The sequence below is a fragment of the Euleptes europaea genome, chromosome 17, assembly GCF_029931775.1.
Source record: "Euleptes europaea isolate rEulEur1 chromosome 17, rEulEur1.hap1, whole genome shotgun sequence".
Classification (NCBI taxonomy): domain Eukaryota; kingdom Metazoa; phylum Chordata; class Lepidosauria; order Squamata; family Sphaerodactylidae; genus Euleptes; species Euleptes europaea.
In genome coordinates this window covers 7,831,927-7,855,515 of record NC_079328.1, presented here as the reverse complement: position 1 = coordinate 7,855,515, position 23,589 = coordinate 7,831,927, and the positions used below count along the sequence as shown (strand labels likewise).

The following is a 23,589-nucleotide window of genomic DNA, read 5'->3' as shown; positions in this document are numbered from 1 at the left end:
CCCCCCCATCTGTGATGCTCTTCGTGCTTAAGTAGGTCCGCCAGCCACGTTTTCACTGGAAGCGACCTGTCTTGGAGAACCAGAAGACAGCAGGAAAATTAACTCGCTGCTCTTTAAGGTAACCAATCACGAAGCAACAGTACCATCGAGAATGAAGCAGACAGGCACATCGTAGGACCGGAAGTGCGCCTCCCTTGTGCAGCTGCTAAATAACTCCTACACTCCTGGACCATCGAGAGGAGACGACGGAAGGTCCGCGACTTTGAAATTTCCGGTGCATTTCCTGCTTCCTACTATTTTAAAACTAAAAAGCCCGTTTCTATACTTATTAGATGAAATTGAACATTTTTAGTTTGGCGAATATGCAAAATAGACTGGATTAAACTACCCATACTACAAGATCAGTCTTTTGGGAACCTGCCAAGTCACTTACACACATTTTCTTCAGTGTAAATGTCTGGATCCCGCCAAAGATCTAGATCTTTACACAGTGCTTCTCCAGCATTATCAAAACTTAAAGAGCCCTCGCAAGAAGCTAATATGGATAAGAAAATGCAAGAAATGTTAGTCAAACAAAATGATGTGTTTGCAAAACAATATGACCAAATGTCCAAGCAACAAGGTCAGTTATCAAAGCAAATGGAACAATTGACTACTATGCTGAACACATTTACCCAATCTATTAACCAAAAATTAGATACAGTAACAGAAGAGATTAAAGATATGAAAACTCAAGTTGCAACAATGAAAGCTGATATGAAGACAATGGATTCATCAGTCAAAAAAGTGATTGAAGAACAGAAGGAGGTAAAGAAGAAGGTGGAAAGCTATGACACAATTCGACGGAGTTGAAGACCAGCTGGCTATGATGGATTTGAAAGTGAGAGAAACTAATCTTCGTCTACGGAACCTGCCTGAAGAACTTGGTGACACTAGAGAGGCCATTATAAGAACATTGGCTGACCTAACCCAAATAGATGAACAAATGATGCCACGCTCCCCCATGGAACATCATGGTTTTTTTTCCTGAAAAGTGCAAACAGAAAAAGCAACAACAGCAACAAAAAACAACAGCAAAAGTGGTGAGATGTAGACAGAAATTCTGAATTCACAGCCAAACCTTGCAGATTGACCATGTGGATAATGCTGTACATGAATGGTGTGGAAATGGCCGATACCTGCTTCGCAAGCCTTCTCTCTGTGCCCTTGCCTGCAGAGGTGAGGCAGGCGATGACCAACAACCGGGCTTTTTCAGTGATGGCTCCTCACCTGTGGAATGCTCTCCCCTTGAAGTTTGAAGTTACACTACTTCCTTTTAGGCTCCAGGCAAAAATGTTTCTTTTTATTCAGGCTTTTAATTAAGGGGTCGATCTTTTAGCATTGTTTTAATAGTCTGCTTCTACCCTGAGAGTTTTTAATAATAATTTGAACCTGCTTAATGTTTTACATTTTTACGCTCTGGCTGGGTTTCAATTAACAACTTTTATGGTGTGATGCATTTTTAATTATGTTTTATTTTGTAAGCCACCTCTGGCAAGTTCCCTGGAGAGGTGAAATAGAAATTCAATGAATAAATAAATAAATCATTTCCCACAGGTACTGCAATGAGCACTTTCTGTGCTCCCCGCACATGTTCTGGACTGGTTGGGGCGCTTGGGAGCGCTGCACAGCTCCGTGTGGAGGAGGGATTCAGGCCCGCCACAGGGCATGTGAGAACGGCCCCGACTGTCCTGGTTGCAGTGTTGTGAGTAGAATCGCCTGGTGTTTGGGGCTGCCGGTTTTATATTTGTATGAACCTATTATGCATGGAATGAATTTTTAAGACACTGAGCCAGGGAGATGCTGGTGCAAACGTGTGGTGGTAGAAAAAGGCAAGATCTCAATTAGGCTGCCATGAAAACCTTACATGGGCATGGAAGCTATGTGGGACAGGTGAACGGCTAGAAGGCTGATCAGTGGAGATCTATAAGGACCAGAGAGCCCATAGGCCAAGAAACTGAAGGGGAGAAACTGAAACAGCAGTGTAACAAAATCTGGGTGTGTTCCAGGTTATTGTTTTTTTTGGGGGGGTGACCACTCATCTGTCACCACCAGGTACCCCATCCATGTCTTTCTTCCCATGTGCTCCACACCTGCCTATATATCCTTCCCCTGCTCACTTTTGAGCCCTTCCAACACCCATGCTCACAGCAGCCTGCATTGCTTACAGCCCTTTCCCCAACAGCACAGGGCAGCACATGCAGCCGGGATCATGAGTGGCAGAGTGCTTGCAAGCGTGGAGGTGGTGGCAGCAGTGAACCCCCCAAAGCCCTAGGCTCCGGCAGCCGCCACACACAGACTGTGCTGATGCCAGCCCTGTGCAAGATATAGTGATGGCCAGCAGAAAGACAAAGGGGAGGGGCTGTGGCTCCGTGGCAGAGCATCTGGTTGGCATGCAGAAGGTCCCAGGCTCAACCCCCACCATCTCCATTTAAAAAGACCAGACAAGTAGGTGATGTGAAAGACCTCCGCCTGAGACCCTGGAGGGCCGCAGTCAGTCTGAGTAGACAATACTGACTCTGATGGACCGAGGGTCTGATTCAGTATTAGGCAGCTTCATGTGTTCAAACAAGCGTTGGGTCTGGAGGCTAGAGTGAGCCGGGGGCGGGGGGGGACTCTGGGTTTGGAGAAGGGCCACTTCTGCCACGGGAGACTTCTGTTGCTGTCAAAGGGTGTTGACCTGGCACTGGAACACTGATTTATTTGCTTGGTTTTGTTAGTTCAGGATGGCTTGCAGTACTGATTAAGATGGCTTTCACTAGTAATAATAATTACAAGTTAAATCCAGAGTAAAAGAACAAACCTCAAATACCTCCCTGCCCTCGCTATCTTTGGCCCGTCAAAAGCCCTGGCAAACAACCAAGGCTTTCAATGTATCCTAAGGATCTGCAGTGAGAGGGGCTTCCCACACCAATTCAGGGAGCCCGTATACCTTGATGTGTGAGCATAATGGAAAAGACCTGAGCTCTGATCGACACAAGGTGGAACACCCTAACTGAGAGAGAACAGCCGGCAGCCGGCACACTACTTGGTGCCCAGGGGACCTATGGAAGGAGACAGTCCTTCGGATATGGAACACCCCAGGCTGTGAAGAGCTTTAAAGGTCACAGGAATTTTTAGCGGCCATGTGGGTCCCAAAGCAAAACCCAAAAAACCAGAACTCAGTCCACAATATCGATGGTGGAAAGTGCTGTCAAGTCACAGCTAACTTATGGCGACCTCATACAGTTTTCAAGAGGATGAAAACTGTTTTGCCATTGCCTGCCTCTGCATAGCAACCCTGGACTTCTGTGGTGGTCTGCCATCTGAGTATTAACCAGGCCAACCCTGGTTAGCTTCAGACAAAGATCAGGCTAGCCTGGGCCATCCAGGTCATTAGGACCACTCAAAGGACACATAACAGGTCATAACCAGTTCCTTGAATTGAACTTGGACACAAACGGGCAGCCACCACAGTGGTTTCAAAATGGGGGCCAAGTGATGTGGTAGAATGGGCCACTGAGTTTCATGTTCTGATCTGAAACAGTTGGCTCTTTGGTTTTAGGGGTTAACTGTGTTTTTGACAAAACAAAAAGATTTCATAAAGATTCCTAGTTAGAAATAATGTCTGTTGTGTATTTCTTTTTGGCATTTTTATCCCACCCTTTCCTCAGGGAGCTTGGGGTTATTGTGTACATGGTTTCTCCCCCTCCATTTTATCCTCACCGCAACCCCATGAGGTGGGTTACGCTGAGAGATGGGGACTGGCTGGGAAGGGGATTGAGTGCAGATCTCTGATAATGGACATGCTTTTGTAACGCTCAATCCATGACACCAAAGTAGCTCTGAATGGCCTCTGGGAGGTGCATTTGCAGGCTTTTGAGAATGGTGCTCTTTCTTCTAAAGAAAAAAAGTTTTTCAGTCTCCCTTGGAGAACATTTAAATCTGAATGGCAAGTAAAGGTCAGAGAAAGAAATCATGCCATAGGAATTCACAAGACAAGTTCTGCTTTGACCTGTAGCTGGTTTATATTAAAGGGTACGATTTCTCTCTTTAGCTGCTATAATTATGAATCTCACTTTGAACCAGCCTTAAAAGACCATTTGTGCTAACCGTATATTTAGAACTAAAAGCCAGAAATCATGAGCTATGTTGCACTAACCCAATGGCTTAAAACGAGGAGACGTCATATGCTCCAGTAAAACGTCAATGCTGCATTTAGTGCTCATTCAAACAAAGTACTTTCCATGAGAAGGCGTCCAACATATTTTGTCTTGATCCAGGGTGACCAGCTTCTCCAGCCTGCAGACCAGACTCCTCCCAGCCAATATACTCAAGGGATGACCCATTCTCCAATTGTTTATTTATCAATATATCTAATTATCCACATGGCCAGATCTATGGACATATAGATCCAGACACTGGAGCCATGAAGAGGCAATACAGATCTTTCTACAAACCTTTAAAAAAGATCCAGGTTTGCAGAAAATCCAAAATCTAAAAAAGAATACATGGTTGTTGTTTTTAAAAACCCAAAATAATAGAACCAGCACCTGTAGCTTTAAGAAATTAATGCCCTCAGTGACCACTGCTAGGCAGCCACAATGCTATTGCCAGCCTTCAAATGTTGGTTTCTGTCAGTAAAAGACAATGGGAAGGGGCAGAGCCCCTTTCAGGGAAGTTTGGTATTCAAGGGAGGACTCGTCGAGACCAGGCCCAACAACAACCACCAGGCAACTTGCTACCTTTTTTCTTTCATGACTCACCCAGGTTTGGCTGCTTGCTACTGTTCAGCAGCAGTCACCCTACAAAATTGAATGTGGTGTAGTGGTTAGAATTTCAGACTAGGATCTGGAGACCCAGGTTCGAATCCTCACTCTGCCATGAAAGGGTGACCTTGGCCCAGACACATATTCTCAGCCTAACCTACCTCAGGATATTGAGGATAAAATGGATGAATAGGCTTACCAGGTCCTTCCTCTCCTCTGGCGGCAGGTTTTTTGGGCGGTGGTGAGGTATGATCATAGCTGCAGGGGCCATTAAAAATCAAACCCACTGTAAACCATCCAACAGCTCCCAATCATAAAATCTCCTGAGCTGAATGCCAGTCCAGAATGGATGATCTTTCCCTGAATCCTCTAGCTCAGAATTTCAAAGGGTGGGGTCACCACAGAAAAAGTTCTAGATCTTAACCCTTCTAGATCTTACCCCTCCATTCCAAGTAGGGCATGTCAGACTGATCTCAGCAGACTTATATGGAGAAAACCAATCCTTTGCTGGGACAGGTGCCACTCCTGACCCAAGCAGTGGCCCATACAAAGCTGTAGGACACTCCCAGTGGCCCCTATAATGATACAGAAGCACCTGAGGAACCTGAAAGGGCACCAGCAAGGTTGAAGATTTGACAGTGCATATCTCTCAGCCATGCTGAGAGTCTTTGCTTCAGAAATGTAATTGTACAGAAAGGTGTTATGCATGTGAATCTGGGGATAGCCCCCTATTGAATGTTATCATGAGGTTGCACTTTTTAGATGTAGTCATTGAAGAAATCTATCTGAGTAGGCTTAATTGTCCCTCTTAAAACTGTTTGATGGCAGTTTGTGAAATCAGGATGTTGGCCCAGGAAAGGCTGGGATTGATGTGGCGATTCTGTTTGTGTGCAGCCTTCGTTGCAGTCAATAAATGCATTCCCTGCAGGAGTATCAAGCTTGCAACACCAGCCCCTGCCCGGAGCTGAAGAAGACAACGCCGTGGACTCCGTGGACTCCAGTCAATATCTCTGACAATGGAGGGCACTACGAACAGCGGTTCCGATACACCTGCAAGGCACGACTACCGGATGTGAGTTTGCTAGATGTGGGAAGGCAGAGGATTGAAATGCGTTACTGTTCCAGCGATGGCTCCACCGGATGCTCAACAGACGGTAAGCACTTGAGCCCGTCAGAATCTCAAGTTTATCTCCATTGGTGTGATGCCACCAGTCAGAGATTCTTCCCTCCCTTCTCTCCCTGCAAATGTCCCCTCTGCCCTCCTGTTACCTCAGGGTCAGGCAGCATGTCCTGAAAAATGAAGGCAAAGTGGCTGTAAAACTGCCCAAGTTTCAGTCAAGTTTATTACTGACCAAAACATCTTGAGGTACAGGCAGCCCACCCTTTTTATGGCATTGGAAACATATTTACCGTATTTTTCGCTCCATTAGACGCACCTGACCATAAGACGCACCTAGTTTTTAGAGGAGGAAAACAAGAAAAAATCTTGTTTTCCTCCTCTAAAAACTTGTCTCGACGCGCATGCGTCCAGCCGGCTCTGTGCGCCGCCCGCCTCCCAGCTGGCCGTCGGGGCGGGGAACGTCCCGACTATTGGGGGAAAAAAATTCCGGCCGGTGGCTCTTTAAACTGCTCCCCGCTGGCAGCAAGGAGCAGTTTAAAGAGCCACCCCTCTTTCGGGAGTCCAGGGAAGGCGTCAGGGGTCTTTAAACTGCTCCCCGCTGCCAGGACTGGCAGCAGGGAGCAGTTTAAAGAGTCACCGCCCACTCTCCCGGGATGCTGAGATGCATGAAGGAGTGGACAGCCGGCTGGGGAAAAAAGGGGCAGACGCGCCAGATCAGCTGGCTGCGCCCCTGGCCCTCCAAGTGACAGCAGCAGCAGGGAGGAGTGGGAGGGAGAGCGGAAAGGGGGCAAGGGGGGGCATCGGAAGGAGGAAGGATCCTCGCCCCCAGAGGGACAGCCGTTTTTAGGAGGAAAGGGGGACAGAGGGAAGAAAAAGGGGGGCTGGCTGCTCAGCCCCCTGGCGGGCCTGGCAGGCCCAAAGGACACTGGGAAGGACAAAGGGAAGGAGGGGAATGAGAGGAACGGATGGAAGGAATGGAAGGAGTGGAGTTGGGGCCGGAGATGGAAAAGGGGGGGGGGAAGAGATGCACATTATATGGGAAAAGCCCATAGGAGCAAAAGAGATGGAAAAGGGGGGAAGAGATGCACATTGCATGGGAAAAGCCCATAGGAGCAAAAGAGATGGAAAGGTGGGAGGAAGAGATGCACATTGCATGGGAAAAGTCCATAGGAGCAAAAGAGATGGAAGGCGGGCGGGGGGGGGGGGGGGAAGAGATGCACATTGCATGGGAAAAGCCCATAGGAGCAAAAGAGATGGAAAGGGAGGGGGGAAGAGATGCACATTGCATGGGAAAATCCCATAGGAGCAAAAGAGATGGAAGCGGGGGGGGGGGGGAGAGATGCACATTGCATGGGAAAAGCCCATAGGAGCAAAAGAGATGGAAAGCGGGGGGGGGGGGGGGAAGAGATGCACATTGCATGGGAAAAGCCCATAGGAGCAAAAGAGATGGAAAAGGGGGGGGGGAGAGATACACATTGCATGGGAAAAGGCCATAGGCAGACAGGAAGAGGTAGAAGAGGCAGAAGGGGAAGGAAAAAAGGGGGGGACTCGCCACAGACGGACAAGAGCATGGAAAGGAGTGGGGACATGATCCCAGACACGACACGGGTAGCTGGGCAGCAGGGGGAGGGGCTGGCATGGGAGACGGGGCTGCTGTTGCGAGCGCGAGCTGCGCATTCCGTGGCACTGGAAGTGGCGGGTCACCTCGATCTGTCCGGACCTTGGGGACTCCTGGGAGAGTGGGCGGTGGGTCTTTAAACTGCTCAGCGCAGAGCAGTTTAAAGGGTCACCCCCGCCCCCTTGCCGAGTCTCCCGACGGCCAGCTGGGAGGCGGGCGGCCGCACAGAGCCGGCTGGGCGCGTGCGCGTCGGGACGGCGCGAGCCGGCGTTCCCCGCCCCGACGGCCAGCTGGGAGGCGGGCAGCCGCACAGAGCCGCATTCACTCCATAAGACGCACAGACATTTCCCCTCACTTTTGAGGAGGAAAAAAGTGTGTCTTATGGAGCGAAAAATACGGTACTTATTTAGATATTGATACTCTGCTTTTCTTCCAAAGCCGCTTAGGTCATTGTTCTCCTCTCCAGCGTGGTGTAGTGGTTAAGACCAGTGGTTTGGAGCGGTGGACTCTGATCTGGAGAACCGGGTTTGATTCCCCACTCCTACACATTGAAGCCTGCTGGGTGACCTTGGGCTAGTCACAGATCTATTAAGAGTTCTCTCAGCCCCACCTACCTCACAGGTTGTCTGTTGTGGGGAGGGGAAGGGAAGGTGATTGTAAACCGGTTTGAGTAGTAGAGAAAGTCGGCATATAAAAACCAACTCTTCTTCTTCCTCCTCCATTTTATCCTCACAACAAAAACCCTGTGAGGTAAGTTAGGTGGAGAGAGAGTACCTAGTTCAAGGTCAGTTAGTGTCTTTCAATGGCAGATCAGGGGTTCAGTCCCCCGTCTCGCAAAGCAAAGCAAATTTATTAATATGGTCAATTGACCAATCGTGCCAACACATCAAAAATTCCAGACTCAATAGTTTTGCACCACAGAATCACAGACTGCCCGTACATATAAAGGTATAAGATCAATAAAAGCAACCCCTGGTTAAAATTATCATCTTAAAATTGATAAATTTGTAAAATAATCTAACAATCATTTTCTAATAAAGTTCTGCGTATTTTAATAGCAACAGCACAGAACTTGGCAGTTTGGAGTGTATGCTGAGGGTCTTCTCCTACTAGGAACTTCTTTGCCAAAAGCTCAACTGACTCTTCAGGGAATTTACCAAGTAGGGGGGAAATAAGCTTTGATCTAACTTAGTGGTAGAATGGGCAACATATCAGTGCATGTTCAATGGTTTCAATGTCCCCTGTTGCACATGGACAAAACCTCTCTGATCTAGGGATCTTCTTATATTTCCCTTCTAAAACAGCCGATGGTAGGGCCTGGCATCTGGCAAGGGTAAAGGCCACTCAAGATGATAAAAATAAGCCACAGGTGAGACGAAGTATCTAGATTTATCACGTACTAGGAAAAATTGTGATTTTCCAAGGTCTGTCTGGTGTTCAATGTCTTCCACCCTTTGCTTCAAGAGACTTGATGCTTGGTCTATGCCCATGGCTAACAGGGTAGGTGGAGAAAGGCTCATGCAGGCCATTTTATTAAGGACCGTCTTTAGCCATGTTGGCTGGAACTTATCCTGTAGAAGTAGGGGTAGCAGACCTTGAGGGATAGGATTTAATTTGAGCCAAAGAATAATAAAAGCAGTACAGACCCTTGCCTCCACTCTCACCAGTCCTGCCTCCAGTCTAGCAGTAGCATTTGATACACAACGAGGTAAATGGAGGGCTGCTCTCAAGAATTTAGACTGAACCCACTCCAGTGGGACAAAAGTAGATGAAGGTGGCCCAAGTAAGGTCCCATATGTCAGTTGTGCCAGTGTTTTCTCTTGGTAAAGCTTACGTCCCGCATCTCTCAAATCCTAATAAGAATGGAGTAACTGCATAGGATTACATTGGGAGACAGATGGACGGTCTTGGGGTCTATTTATGGTATCTCAGCTGGTTGCTGCAGAGTTCCTTGCATTGGCAAGGTGATAGTAAGAATCAGAAACCTGATCTTTTAGGGACTGACCAGATTGGTGGGCTCCCTTTCATTTTTCTGTCCTAGAAAAAGAAGTTGTTTTTTATATGCTGATTTTCTCTGCCTTTCAAGGAGAATCAAACCAGCTTACGATCTCCTTCCCTTCCTCTCCCCATAACAGACACCTTGTGAGGTAGGTGGGACTGAAGAGAGTTCTGAGAGAACTGTGATTGTCCCAACGTCACCCAGCAGGCTTCATCTGGAGGAGCGGGGAAACCAACCCTGTTCTCCAGATTAGAGTCCACCGCTCTTAACCCCACTACACCATGCTGGCTCCTCGGCACCCAGATGTTCCTAGTACAAATTGTGAGTGCTGGACACTCTGTAGCCCTTTGTAGTGTCAGAGAAGCCATCTATTCCTGCAGTCTCCCCTGTAGCAGGAACCTCTATGGCTGAAATATTCCTGGAGGCTGTCTCCTTGGCTTGTTCGTCAAAATGACAGTTGGAATGGTTTTCTGGAGGCGCCAGTTAAATGTATGCTGTCTCGACTTGTCCATGTTCCTCATTCTTGACTCTGGGCCAGGAAAGAACAATGCTGTTTTCCTTTCCGGCAGCCTCTCAAGACCTGCAAGCATGGCCTCCCTGTAAGCTCATTTCCCCTTAATTAAAGATGGGTGGGTGGTTGTCATTCTTGTGAGAGTCTGAAAATGGAAATAAATCTGGGAATGGAGGTTAAGGAACAGAAAAAATTGACTGCAGGGTCCCAGAGACTTGATACATGAACCAGGAAGACAGGGTTCAAGCTTCACCTCTGCCGTGAACCCAGTTTGGTGGCATCTCTGAGGCCCCCACTCACTGCATCTGCAATTTGGAGGCAGGGCCACTGCCCTACTTTGCAAAGTTGTTGTGAGACAGTGTATGTAAAGTGCTTTGAATGCTTGAAAGCACTAGATAGGTGCTTGGACTTGTTATTTACCCTTCTTGGATTCTATTAGAGATTCCTAAATGACCCAGAACCAGGTAGAAGTGGCGTACTTTGGAAAGGGAACTCAGTGCGCTCCTGTACAGTTACATCTTTCTAAGCCCAAGGGCTTCAGTGGACTTAGAAAGGGGTTGCTCTGCTCAGTTTTGCATTGTAAGACTCCAGACCTGTGTATATTTACTTGTGAGCAAATTAGGGCATACTTCTGAATAAATGAGCACAGGCTAGGGCTGTAAGATTTTTAGAAGCATCTTTTGACATATCCACCACCAAAACCACTGGATCAAAATTCAGCTTAGCTGTACGTTTGGCTGCATAAAGGCTAGTGTGTGAAGGGGAAGATGTGGGAAAGAAATACTCCTTTCAAGAGAGAGAAATTCAACTTTGGCAACCGTTTATTTAATACGGGAGTAAAGTAAAACCAGAAGAAAATGTCAGACAGAAAGTGTTGACATGTATATACATGTACTTTAGCCCATTTATTGGATGACAAAAGCTTCGAAGTTACCACTCAGGTAGCCGAGTTCCTGGCCAAGGTCCTAAAGGAGGGAGAAAGAAGGAGGGGAACCCTCATTTAATTGTTTATTATAAAATTTACTGATGAACTGTGAATTCATTCGTTTTTTAGATCCATATCTAGCTGCTTTACCTTGTTTGTTTTGTTACTATAAATGCCAATAAAGGTTCTGTTTTCTATACATGTACTTGTTGTTTTAAATTCTTTTGTTTTGAACTGATCTTTGTATATTAAGTAATTATATTAAGTAACAGAAACAAAGGGAGCCCAGTGAAGTCACCTCTTTTTCTCTCTTTTGCATATGGAAACTGAAAACCAGAGGCTGTTCTAATTGATTCCCCTTTCACAGATGCAGCCCCACCATTAAGGGTTGCCATCCTCCCAGGGGGGACCTGAGATCTTGAAGAATTACAAGTGGTCTCCAGATCACAGAGATCAGTTCCCTGGAAGGAAATGGCTGCTTCAGAGAGTAGACTCTGTGGCATTATACCTCACCGAAGTCTAGGGTTGCCAACCTCTGGGTATTAGCTGGAGATCTCCTGCTATTACAACTGATCTCCAGCCGATAGAGATCAGTTCCCCTGGAGAAAATGGCTGCTTTGGCAATTGGACTCTATGGCATTGAAGTCCCTCCCCTCCCCAAAACCCACCCCCCTCAGGCTTTGCCCCAAAAACCTCCCGTCGGTGGTGAAGAGGGACCTGGCAACCCTACCGAGGACCCTCCCCTTCCCAAAGCCCACCTTCCCTAGGCTCCAACCCTAAATCTCCAGGAATTTCCCAACCCAGAGTTGGCAACCCTACCCACCATTCTGCAGTTCATTTTTCTCATGAGACTCTGCCAGTCCTCACAGGGGAATTTCAGAGGCAAAGGGGAAGGCGGGGAAAGACACTCTCTGCCAGTATCCCAATGAGGCAAATAATGCCTCTCATAGCCATTTTGGGTTAGGAAAATGCCATGAAGGAGAGCTGAAGCCCTTCTCCCCTCCCCCAGGCTATGGCCTCAATCTGATTTGGGACCCCTTGCGTTTGGGAGACAGACCTGTCTGAATGTCTGACTCAAAGACAGATTGAGGAACCAACACACATTTGAAAATTGTATCATGTAGTTGGGCCTTAAGTTAGGATTGCCAGATCTGAGTTGGGAAATGCCTGGAGATTTTGGGGATGGAACCTGAGGATGGCAGGGTTTGGGGAGGGGAGGAACTTCAGTGGGGTATAATGCCATAGAGCCCAGCTTCCAAAGTGGCCATTTTCTCCAGGTGAATTGATCTCTGTCTCTTGGAGATCAGTTGTAATCCTAGGACAACTCCAGCCACCACCTGGAGGTTGAGTAAACAATAGTACAAGGCTCAAACACTCAAATAGCAAAGATGTATATTTGAAAGTTACAATAGTGAAAGTGCAGGAAGTGACAAAAAGGAAACTTAACACAAAATCTATTCACTAAGATCTAAAGGTCGATAAATATGATAAAGTCAATAATTATGTCTCGATAGAATCTTTAAAAGTTCATAATAAATATATTCAAATCCTTGCGTTGTGGAGACAGAAGTCAGGAGAAGACGGAACGTGGTCCGGATGCCTTGCGTTTTCGCCGCCCCTCAGGGCGGCTTCTTCAGCTCTCTGTTATAAACAGAAACTGTTCTCCTTAAATATTCATTCAGCAGTTTCTTAGATATAAAATCTCAGGTGGACTCTTCCTGCTCCCAACTGGGCTGCTCAGTGAAAATGCTTGCAAGAAACTGCTGAATGAATATTTAAGGAGAACAGTTTCTGTTTATAACAGAGAGCTGAAGAAGCCGCCCTGAGGGGCGGCGAAAACGCAAGGCATCCGGACCGCGTTCCGTCTTCTCCTGACTTCTGTCTCCACAACGCAAGGATTTGAATATATTTATTATGAACTTTTAAAGATTCTATCGAGACATAATTATTGACTTTATCATATTTATCGACCTTTAGATCTTAGTGAATAGATTTTGTGTTAAGTTTCCTTTTTGTCACTTCCTGCACTTTCACTATTGTAACTTTCAAATATACATCTTTGCTATTTGAGTGTTTGAGCCTTGTACTATTGTTTACTCAGCCATACTTTGTTAGTACTTGTGCATATTTATCTCAGCACCACCTGGAGGTTGGCAACCCTACCCTAAGTGGGCCTGTTCTGTCTTGAGAGGAATTGTCCCCTTCGGTTGTGTCCTTGTTTCAACCCCTGTTTCTTTTAGGCGATTTCATGCATTCGGGACGTTACTCCGCCCACACCATTAATGGCGCTTGGTCTCCCTGGTCTCCGTGGTCTCAGTGCAGCCGTGACTGCAGCCGAGGCATTCGCAACCGCAAACGCCTTTGCAACAGCCCTGAGCCAAAATATGGAGGCCTGCCCTGTGTGGGGCCATCTCTGGAATACCAAGAGTGCAACATCCTTCCATGCCCAGGTGAGAGACTAGTGAAATCAGTACAGGTGGGGAATATTTCACCAGCCATATGTCCTTTTTTGGAATGCATAACACGTTCACTGCTCTGTTATTTTTTTTTAGTTGTGTTGGTCTGTAGCTGTATTGCTATACCTTTTAATTCCTTCTTATAGATCTATTTTGGATTTTTAAAAAAATATTAGTCCTTGTAAATCTCCTTGAACACATTTGGGAGTGTAGCAGTATAGACAGGAAATCAGTTTTTTATACATGATAAATCAAAATAGCTTGGCCAAGTGAAATGTGGGAAAGACGGTCTGTGAATTGCAGTCTTGCTTTGACAGTTTGCACTACAAGAGAAATCCATGATGAGTAACTGCTTACTTATAGTTCGTACTGTCTTACACAAACGTATCTTCTGTTGCACCAAGACCTTCTGTGGTAACAGCTGCAAATCTGAAACCACTCAGAAGCACCAGGTAGGTGGGCCCTTCCTACCTGACTGGGCCGAGGTCAAAAGAGCGGACTTCCAAACAGTACCATGGCGGTGTGGAGAGATGCCACAGGTAAACAACTACTTTGTCACTGCTGCAACACTTGAAGGGTACCTCACATTTCTTTCATTTTGTCCGTTGGGGCCAAACTACACAATAGTTTTTTATCAAGTTGGTGCTGGATTCCTAGGATCCAGCCCAGTTGTACCTCAGTCACACAAGAGCTGCTGGGGTTGGTTTTAAAGCCGGCAGGAGCCGATCTAACTGAGGACAGCAGCTTGGGGGGAGGAGGGGGACTCCTGCCTCCCCCCCCCCCCCCCGCCCACACCTTTTGCCTGAGCTGAAATAGCCTCAGTGGGGATTATTGGCAAAACGGTGGAGCTGGGTGGACCTTGAAGGTTATGCAAATAATCGCTTATGGGGCTTTTTCAACTCAGGGAAAAAGGATTGGGGGAGATAGGAGCCCCCCCCCCCCCCGTGCCACTGTCCTGAGTCGGATTGGCTCCCATAGGCTTAAAAACAATGTTCCCAGTGTGACTGAAATAAAAACGGGTTGGGCCCGGGGAACCCAGACTCCATTGGTTAAAAACCCCATTGTGCCGTTTGGTCCTAAGTCTCTGGGTCTTTCCACAGATGTTGTTTGACCCAAGTTAGGAAGTGATTCCCCACCCCCCCACCAGCTTTGCTGCAGCACTGTGGTGCATTCGTGTACCTCCCAGGGTTTTTCCAGCTTTTCTCCCATCTTTGTCGAACCAGCTTTGATCCGATCTTGTGGGAAAGATTGCTGCAAAGGTTGGCCGTGTGGGTGGAAAAGTTTGGCTTTAACTGGTTTTGCCCACACAGCAGCCATTTTCACCACAGTAGTGATGTTGATGTGTCCCGTCATTTACATAGAGTCCAATGAAGTAAATGAAGACAAGGAGGTTGGGTTGAGCTGTTTCGGTTTGCTTTATTAGGCCAATACGTCAGACCGATGAGCTCTGCAGTCTGGTCACACACGGGGGGGGGACATGCAAGAGGTTTTATAGCCAATTCACATTCCAATCAACATCCGATATAGCTTGTCACTGCTGCGTCATTTAGCTTCTACCCCGCCTGTGTGGGCAATGCTACATTTGAATACAGCTCTGTTGTTCTCTAGCGAGTTGAAGTGAAAGAATCAGAAAGGGGGGAATAGGTGGGAGGGAGGCTGTTGGAGCATTCCCTTATCACACATTGGAATGTGAGTGTGTGCCTGCTTGGTGCTAGAGAGAAGGGGGAGCCCCTGGGCAGCGGCCTCTGTGAGTTCTGCTTGTAAGCAGTTTCTACGTGTAGCTTACGTGTATGTCTGAATGTGGTTCCTCAATCACAACATTTCCTCACTTTTTCTATTGAATCTTGGATTCTTCCAAGGATGAAAGAGGTGCATGCAAGGTCAGGGTTCCAGTTAAGCTGGTGTTTAACAGTAGCCATTTCATAGAATCATAGAGTTGGAAGGGACCACCAGAGTCATCTAGTCCAACCCCCTGCACAATGCAGGAAATTCGCAACTACCTCCCCCCCACACCCCCAGTGACCCCTACTCCATGCCCCAGGATGTGGTGATGGCTGCCAGCTTGGAAGGCTTTAAGAGGGGAGTAGACATATTAGTGGAGGAAAGGGGTATTCATGGCTACTAGTTAAAATGGATACTAGTCATGATGCATACCTATTCTCTCCAGGATCAGAGGAGCATGCCTATTATCTTAGGTGCTGTGGAACACAGGCAGGATGGTGCTGCTGCAGTCGTCTTGTTTGGGGGTTTCCTAGAGGCACCTGGTTGGCCACTGTGTGAACAGACTGCTGGACTTGATGGGCCTTGGTCTGATCCAGCAGGGCTTTTCTTATGTTCTTATGTTCTTATGTTCTGTTGATACAGCCCAAGATCGCATTTGCCTTTTTAGCTACCACATCACAGAACTGACTCATGTTCAGTGTTTGGTCTACTAAGATCCTTTTTGCACACACTACTACTAAGACAAGTCTCCCCCATTCTATAATTATGCATTTGATTTTTTTCTACCTTAATGCAGAACTTTACATTTATCTTTGTTGAAATGCATTTTATTGGTTTTAGCCCAATTCTCCAGCCTGTCAAGATCATCCTGTATCCTGGCTCTACCTTCTACCATATTTGTTTCCCCTCCGAATTTAGTATCATCTGCAAATTTCATAAGCATCCCCTCTATTTTTTCATCCAAATCATTTATGTTGAACAACACGGGGCCCAGGACATATCCCTGAGGAACTCCACTAGTCACTCCTCTCCAAGTGGATGAGGAACCATTAACAATCACTCTTTGGGTGCGATCTATCAACCAGTTACAGATCCACCTAACAGTAATAGGATCTAAATCACATTTTTCCAGTTTGTCAACAAGAATATTACGTGAAACCTTATTAAAAGCCTTACTGAAATCTAGATAAACTATGTCTACTGCATTCCCCTGATCCAGCAAGGTCGTAACTTTCTCAAAAAAGGAGATAAGATTAGTCTGACATGACTTGTTCTTGAGAAACCCATGCTGGCTCTTAGTGATCAGATCCATCCTTTGTAAATGCTCAAGGACTGTTTAATGATTTGTTCAAAAACTTTTCCCAGTATAGACATCTTATCCCGGGTTCCCACATCGCATCAATTTTGGGCTCTCCCTGGCTTTCTCTTTGGAATTTATGTTATTGGTGTCCGTTTCTGCCATTCTGTTTCAGAATGGATAATATTGCAGTCTCTCTCTGTCTTTGTCTCTCTCTCTGAAATAAAAAATTTTTTTCCCAGGAAAGTAGCCCTGAAGCTCATTACAGAAGTATTTTGAGTTAAACACCTTGGTTTGTGAAGCTTTCAGCAAGGACGGATGTGTGGAAATAGTTGATTTCTTCTTTCTTTTTATCTTCCTATCCAAGGCTAAAGTAATTGGCATGCAGGCAACATGTAAACAGTCTCTGGATTTTTGTTTTTGAACTGGATAGAAGAAGTGGGAGGCTGCCTTTCTTAGTTGAGAAGTATGTAGTGGGAGGAGAGAGACTAGTTTAACCCCATATCTTTTTTATGACGCATGTGTGAGGGGCAGCTTTGAAGGGAAAATAGGAGAGAGGAAAACGTTTAAGCAGCCCAATCCCTTTTCACCCACTCTTCCTTTGCCAGTTATAACTTCCAATGTCAATTGAAAGTAAGTTTGTTTCAGGTGGGCAGCCTTGTTAGTTTGAGGTAGGAGAACAAACTAGGAAAAGTTGAGGGCAGCAGGAAAAAAGGAAGACCCAACAAGAGATGGATTGACTCAATAAAGGAAGCCACAGCACTCAGTTTGCAAGACCTGAGCAAGGCTGTCAAAGATAGGACATTTTGGGGGACTTTCATTCATAGGGTCGCCATGAGTCGGAAGCGACTTGACGGCACTTAACACACACAGTGCGTTAAACCAGGGTATAAGCTTTTGTGATTCAGAATGATGAAGTGAGCTTTGACTCACAAAAGCTTATACCCTGGAAAATGTTGTTGGTCTTTAAGGCACCACTGGACTTGAATTTAAAAAAAAAATTGGAAACTGGCACCCCTCATGTCTTTACCTTGGCTCTGAGAGACAAGAAACAACATAATAGAAGAGTTGGTTTTTATACCCCACTTTTCTCTACCTATTTAAGGAGTCTCAAAGTGGCTTACAATCACCTTCCCTTCCCCTCTCCACAGCAGACACTTTGTGAGGTAGGTGGGGCTGAGAGAGTTCAGAGAGAACTGTGACTAGCCCAAGGTCACCCAGCAGACTTCATGTGGAGGAGGAGTGGAGAAACCAACCTGGGTCACCAGATGAGAGTCCACCCCACATGTGGAGGAGCGGAGAATCGAAGCGGGTTGCCCAAATTAAAGTCCACTGCTCTTAACCACTACACCATGCTGGTTTGGTCTTTTTCCAGTTGACGGAGGCTGGTCTTGTTGGTCATCGTGGTCAAAGTGCTCTGCCACTTGTGGAAGTGGGCATTACATGAGAACGCGCTCCTGTACAAACCCGGCACCAGCTTACGGAGGGGACATCTGTCTGGGACTCCATACCGAAGAAGCACTCTGCAATACGCAACAGTGCCCAGGTACCAAAAGTCCCATTTGAGAAATCGTATCACTGTGCCATTGGATAGCATCCGGGGGCTTGGATCGCTTCCTCCCAGCAGGTCCCACATATGGTTCCTCCACACACATTTTCTTATATTCAGAACAACCCTGTGGGTAGGTGAGGCCAAGCGGAAGTGGGGATTTGAACCCAGGCTACCCCCCACCCCCATCCTAGTCCAACACTCTTACCCACTGCAGCCCACTGCCTGTTAACCATTTTGATACAGGTAAAGTCTTTCACCTTGACACAGGTCTGCCAACAAAAATAGCACCTCAAAGTTCAGCTCTCCCTAGATCTCTTACAACCTGAACAGCCAATTATCCTGCATTGCCACATCAGCTCATCATGTGTTTGGTTGCCCCTATTGGCATTAGCCAGTGATGTGGGGTGGAGCTGGCGATAGGCCCATGGGTACCAGTTGCAGTACCTGGGTCACTGCAGGGGGGATCTAAAGTCATGGGCTGCCCAGGGCACCAGAACCCTTGGGCTCGCTCTTCTCTGCCTTTAACCAATGTCAAGCAAGGCTGTTTATTCATGGAAGTGGGATTTGGAGGATATGGCACTAAAAACTAATTGGTGTGTCAATCTAACTCAATGTATTCACGGGGAAAAGTTTGACCGCTTTCTTTTTAAAGCTTGCTTTACTGCATTTGAGTGACTTCAAATACTGCTTACTTCTTTTGGTTATCACAGATAGCTGGTCTCACTGGTCAGAGTGGTCTGGCTGTGAAGCCGCTGGCATCCAGTTCCGTGCCCGTCAGTGTGATGTTTTGTTTCCTGTGGGTCACCAGTGTTCTGGGAATGCCACTGAGAGCCGGCCATGTGTTTCTGATTCCAATTCCATACCAGGTAAGGGCAGGGCGCCCGTGTTTCCACCTTTGATATTCTTCATCCTGAAAACACTATCCAAAGAAAGCACTGAGCTTGTCTGAGAGCACCGTAGCTTTAGTTCCTCATCCTCCAAAGATAATGCTGTCTTCTTCGAGGAATGGAAGCAGAGCATGTGCCTAAGGAAGTGCTGCTTTGGTGGACCATCTTAAGCAGAGTTAACTTCACAGTTGGCTGCAGTGGACTTTGAAGGGTGTAACTCTGGTTAGGATTGTACTGCAGGTCTGTGATTCAGGGGGTCCACTTACAAGCGTGAAGGACAATCATGCAAGCAGTGGTCCGGAAGCCGTTACCTTTCACAACTACCAAAAAAAAAAAGACCATGATGCCACCCAAACCCAGTCCAAGTACAGTTAGTACCCCCACCCCAAAAAGGAGTGCAAAAAATTCATTATTTGTAAACACCCAGTCTCCAAATCATAGGGGTTACATTTATTTATTTTTTGCTTTAAAGTCACAGCTGACTTATGGCAACCCCATAGGGTTTTCAAGGCAAGATACATTCAGAGGTGGTTTGTCATTGCCTGCCTCCACGTCACGACCCTGGTATTCCTTAGAAGTCTCCCATCCAAACACTTGCCAGGGTCGACCCTGCTAGCTTCTGAGGTCTGACAAGATCAGGCTACCCTGGTCTATCCAGCTCAGTGGCTTCATAGCCAAGTGCCAGTAGCAGCTGCCCATCTAAGCAGGAACTTTTTCTTTTAATTTTATTTTTCTTATACCCTGCCTTTTCTCGGCAAAGCCAGGCTCAGGACAGCTTCTAACAATAACAACTCACAATGTATTACAATATAATTGTAAGATTAAAACATACAATTTTAAACCAATTGTCCAGTTTAGATTAACAAGATGGCATCCTAACTCCATAATTGCTTCTTAAAAATGACAAGAATATCCTTGATGGTGAGAATGGTCTAAGGTGATACTCAGGAGACCAACATTGACCCAGAAAGTCCCAGGTCCTCCAAAGGAATAGGGACGGGAAGAGGGAACAAGGAGAAGGGGAAAAGGACAAAGAAGGGAAGGGAGGAAAAGGAAGGGAAGCGAAGGGAAGGAGGTCAGCTGATAGAATGGTAGAAAAAATTAGCCCCCATCTAAGCAAAATCTTGAGTTGTTGTCTGCTTTAAGCAGAGGCTGTTTCCACACAGGTAATTTGTCCCGGGTTTGATGCTGTTGGGAAGTGTTTTTTTTTTTGTCCTGGTTCTCCACAGCATCACAGTGCATTCATGCATCTCTTAGGGCTTCTCAAGTTTTTCTCCAATGTTTTCCAAACTGGCTTTGCAACCAAGTTTTGGGAAGAACTTCTGCAAAGCCTGGATGACTACTGGGCAAGTAGGAAAGTTCATATTTTTCCAGTGCTGCCTGCACAGCAACCATTTTCACTGCTCCTGCTCCCGCAGCAGCCATTTCCTCCCTGTGCCATGGGGAAGGGCTATTTTGGTTTGTCTAAATCAATTATTTAATATTTTTATATCACTATAATGTTACAACAATTTGTGTATCAGGTTCTCTGAATTCCCAGTTTTCCTGGAACTTTGGGTCAAATCCAGGAGCTCCCTTCTTTCTTTCCCTCCGCAGGCGTGGGAGCACACAGCATACAAGCCAGTTGAGAGATTTTTTAAAAAATCTTTCCCCTCCCGCAAAGGCTTTCACGTTCACATTTGATGGGTGGACTGCCTTTGCTGGATTTAAGTGAATGAGTGATGGCATGAAATCTTTGCAGAATGGAACATATTTTATTTTTCTCATCAAATGTAAGGTGGTGAAAAAGAATCCTGCAGGTTTCAGCATTTCTCAGACCGAGTAGGGAGTTACAAAAAGGAACGTCAAGAGTGATTTAGAACTGTCGTTCTTTACCAGCATTACATAATTGGATTATTTTCTGTTGCAGACATAACGGTAGCAAGAACCAGCAGTATCAAAGAAAAGCGATGTGGTGGTAAGCCCACTCCTCTCGTTGTTGTTTCCTCCATTCTTGTCTTCTCTTTTTTTCACATGACTTTCCCCAGCTATATTTACTAGCTGAGGTTCAATTCATGTGTTATGTTGCATCCTGTGATTCATCGTCGTGGCCTCTTTGCAGTCCCACATGGGACCTGTGCGTGCGCAGGCCTGCCGCGGAGCATTTGGAAAGCTTATTTTTAGCCTAGCAACAAGGATTGCTCTCCTCCCCTCTGTCAACAATCCTTCCCGCCCTTTCGGACACGTGACGGAGGGGCGGGGAGCATCCTTCCCTCAGTTCTCTTTCTGCTGCTGTGGTTAGAGGACGCTTTGGAGAGCTTCGCCTTTTCTTCAAAGTTTTTTCTTCTGAACTTCTAGTTCCTTTGTTCTGACTCGACCTCCTTCTTCTCCTGGATGGCGCACTTCAAGAACCTTAAGAGTTGCAGGAGTAAGATGTGCAAATCGGACAAGCATGATGACTGTCTTCTTTGCCTGGGTGAGGGGCATATTCCCTCAGCCTGTCAGGCCTGTGCCTTATTCACACCAAATGCCCGAAAAGATCGGGATTTGAGGCTTAAAGCAGCCCTGTGGGAAAGGGCGATGAAATTTCCTGGGGCCCAGGAAGCTGGAGACAAAAGATCCAAGTCTCCTGTGTCGGTGTCAATGCCTCCACCTCAGTCTACTAAGGCTCTCTCTTCCACATCCAAGAGAGCGGGGTCTGTCCCCTTACTGGAGGCTTCCAAGAAGAAGAAGCACTCTTCTTCAACTTCCAAGCATGGGAAAAAATTGGGCTCTAAACCTGCAACTGGTTGGTTGTTGGCTCCATCGACCTCAAAAGAGGAGTCACCTCCAGAGGTTCTTCAACCCCGAACCCTCACGGTCAGGCATCATCACCACCAAGACAATCGATCCCGGCAACCCAGGTCGATGTCGACCTCGCATCGGCACTTCTGTCGGTCGCTCACTTGCGTCCACTTACCGACTCCGAGGCGATTCTGCCTGGCCAGGAGGCACATCCATCGACCCCGAATGGGGACTCTCCGTGCCCGTCTGGATCTGGCGAATGAGAATCTCGTCCCCGACACCGTTCACCTCCAACCCAACAAAGGATCCGTCATGATTCCTCATTGTCTCCTCAATGCCGAGAGTGGGAGCGAGAAACCTCTCGCTGCAGACCTACAGCTCCGTCTCCATCGAGGTACGATTCAAAAGTGTTTTCATCTTCGGACAACGACGACTTAGAAGTCAACCAAGCCAATTTTGACCCTGACCACCAGTTCGATGCTCAACCTGGGACTTTCTCAGCCAAAACTGTGGACTGCCACGCATGCAACCCGGATAGGGCTCGCACCCAGTGGGGACTGCAACATCCATGGGGGTTTTGCCAGTATGAGCTCCAGGCAGTGAAATACGCTCTTGCTTCCTTCTCAGACATGCTCACCGGCTCCACCGTCATGGTAGCCACCGACAACATGGCCATGAAATACTACCTCTGCAAACGGGGGTACTGGTTCCATGGCCCTTTGCCAAGAGGCCACGCAAATTTGGGAATGGGCTGTCGCTCACAATGTCTCCCTCTCTGCCATGCACATAGCAAGGGTCTCCAAAATAGCTGCAGATGCCCTCAGTCGGGATACCTCGCTAAACCATGAGTGGTCCCTTCAGGACGAGTTCCTGGCCCCTGTCTTTGCTCGATGGGGTACCCCGAGCATAGACCTCTTTGCCACGGCCCTCAATGCCAAATGCCCAACATTCTGCTCCAGTGCCGCTATGGATCCAGGGTCCATAGGGGATGCCTTCCAGATCCACTGGGGGAGAAGCCTCCTGTACGTCTTTCCCCCATTCCCACTACTGGGAAGGACCTTGGCCAAGATCCTTCAGGACAGGGCCTCCGTCATCCTGGTCGCCTTGTATTGGCCCAAGCAACCGTGGTTTCCCCTCCTGAGGAAGTTGGCCAGAGGGTCCACGTTTCACTTTCCTCCACACAAGGGCCTTCTGCGGATGGGCAGCGTTCGTCACCACGATGTGCCCTCCCTCCACCTGACCACCTGGCTAATCCTCCAGTGAACCAATGGTCGGACAGAGCTGCAGAAGTCCTCTTGTCCTCACGGAAATTGGCCACTAGATGGTCCTGTAATTCCAAATGGACCCATTTTTCCCATTGGGCTACTTCTCAGGGTCTTACGCCTGACACCTGCTCCTTGCCCAATGTGCTGGAGTACCTCCTCTCCCTTAAGGATGTGGGCCTTTCTAACACCTCAGTGAAAGTCCACCTGGCAGCAATTTTGGCCTTCCACGTGGGTATCGATGGGGGTTCGCTTTTCTTCCACCCCTAGTGCAAGAGGTTCCTGAAGGGCCGGAATAATATGTACCCTCCAGTAAAATCCCCTGTGGCCCAGTGGAGCCTTTCCTTGGTGTTGGCCCAGCTCATTCGTAAGCCCTTTGAGCCTATGGCCAGGTGCCCTTTGGACCTCTTGTCTTACAAGATAGCCTTTCTCATGGCCATCTGTGAGCTCCAGGGCTGAGAGTGCAGCTGGCCTCCAAGGTTGTGTAGCTCAGAAGATTGTTATGTCTACTCGCTCTCTGTTTTCGTGATAACTGTAATCTACCATGAGAACCAGGCTTGGCCTGGTATCCAACTGTGCCTTTGGTTTTCCGTATATGTGCCAACCTGCTCTTCTCCCCCACATTAGAGTCCTCGTACCTTTCCCTGTAAGTTTCTGCTACTCACCTCCTGCTTCCTAAATAAACCAGCT

At 47.2% G+C, this 23,589-nt stretch overlaps 1 protein-coding gene across 1 annotated transcript in view; it reads left to right on the top strand.

The window, feature by feature from the left end:
- SEMA5A (semaphorin 5A) overlaps positions 1–23,589 on the top strand; it is a 132,875-nt gene that overhangs the window by 102,999 nt on the left and 6,287 nt on the right. The window contains exons 14-19 of the mRNA XM_056862973.1: positions 1,597–1,744; positions 5,716–5,941; positions 13,201–13,410; positions 17,811–17,981; positions 18,698–18,853; positions 20,784–20,831. Coding sequence (XP_056718951.1) covers positions 1,597–1,744; positions 5,716–5,941; positions 13,201–13,410; positions 17,811–17,981; positions 18,698–18,853; positions 20,784–20,831 — 959 coding nt within the window. The remainder of the gene's footprint in view (positions 1–1,596; positions 1,745–5,715; positions 5,942–13,200; positions 13,411–17,810; positions 17,982–18,697; positions 18,854–20,783; positions 20,832–23,589) is intronic.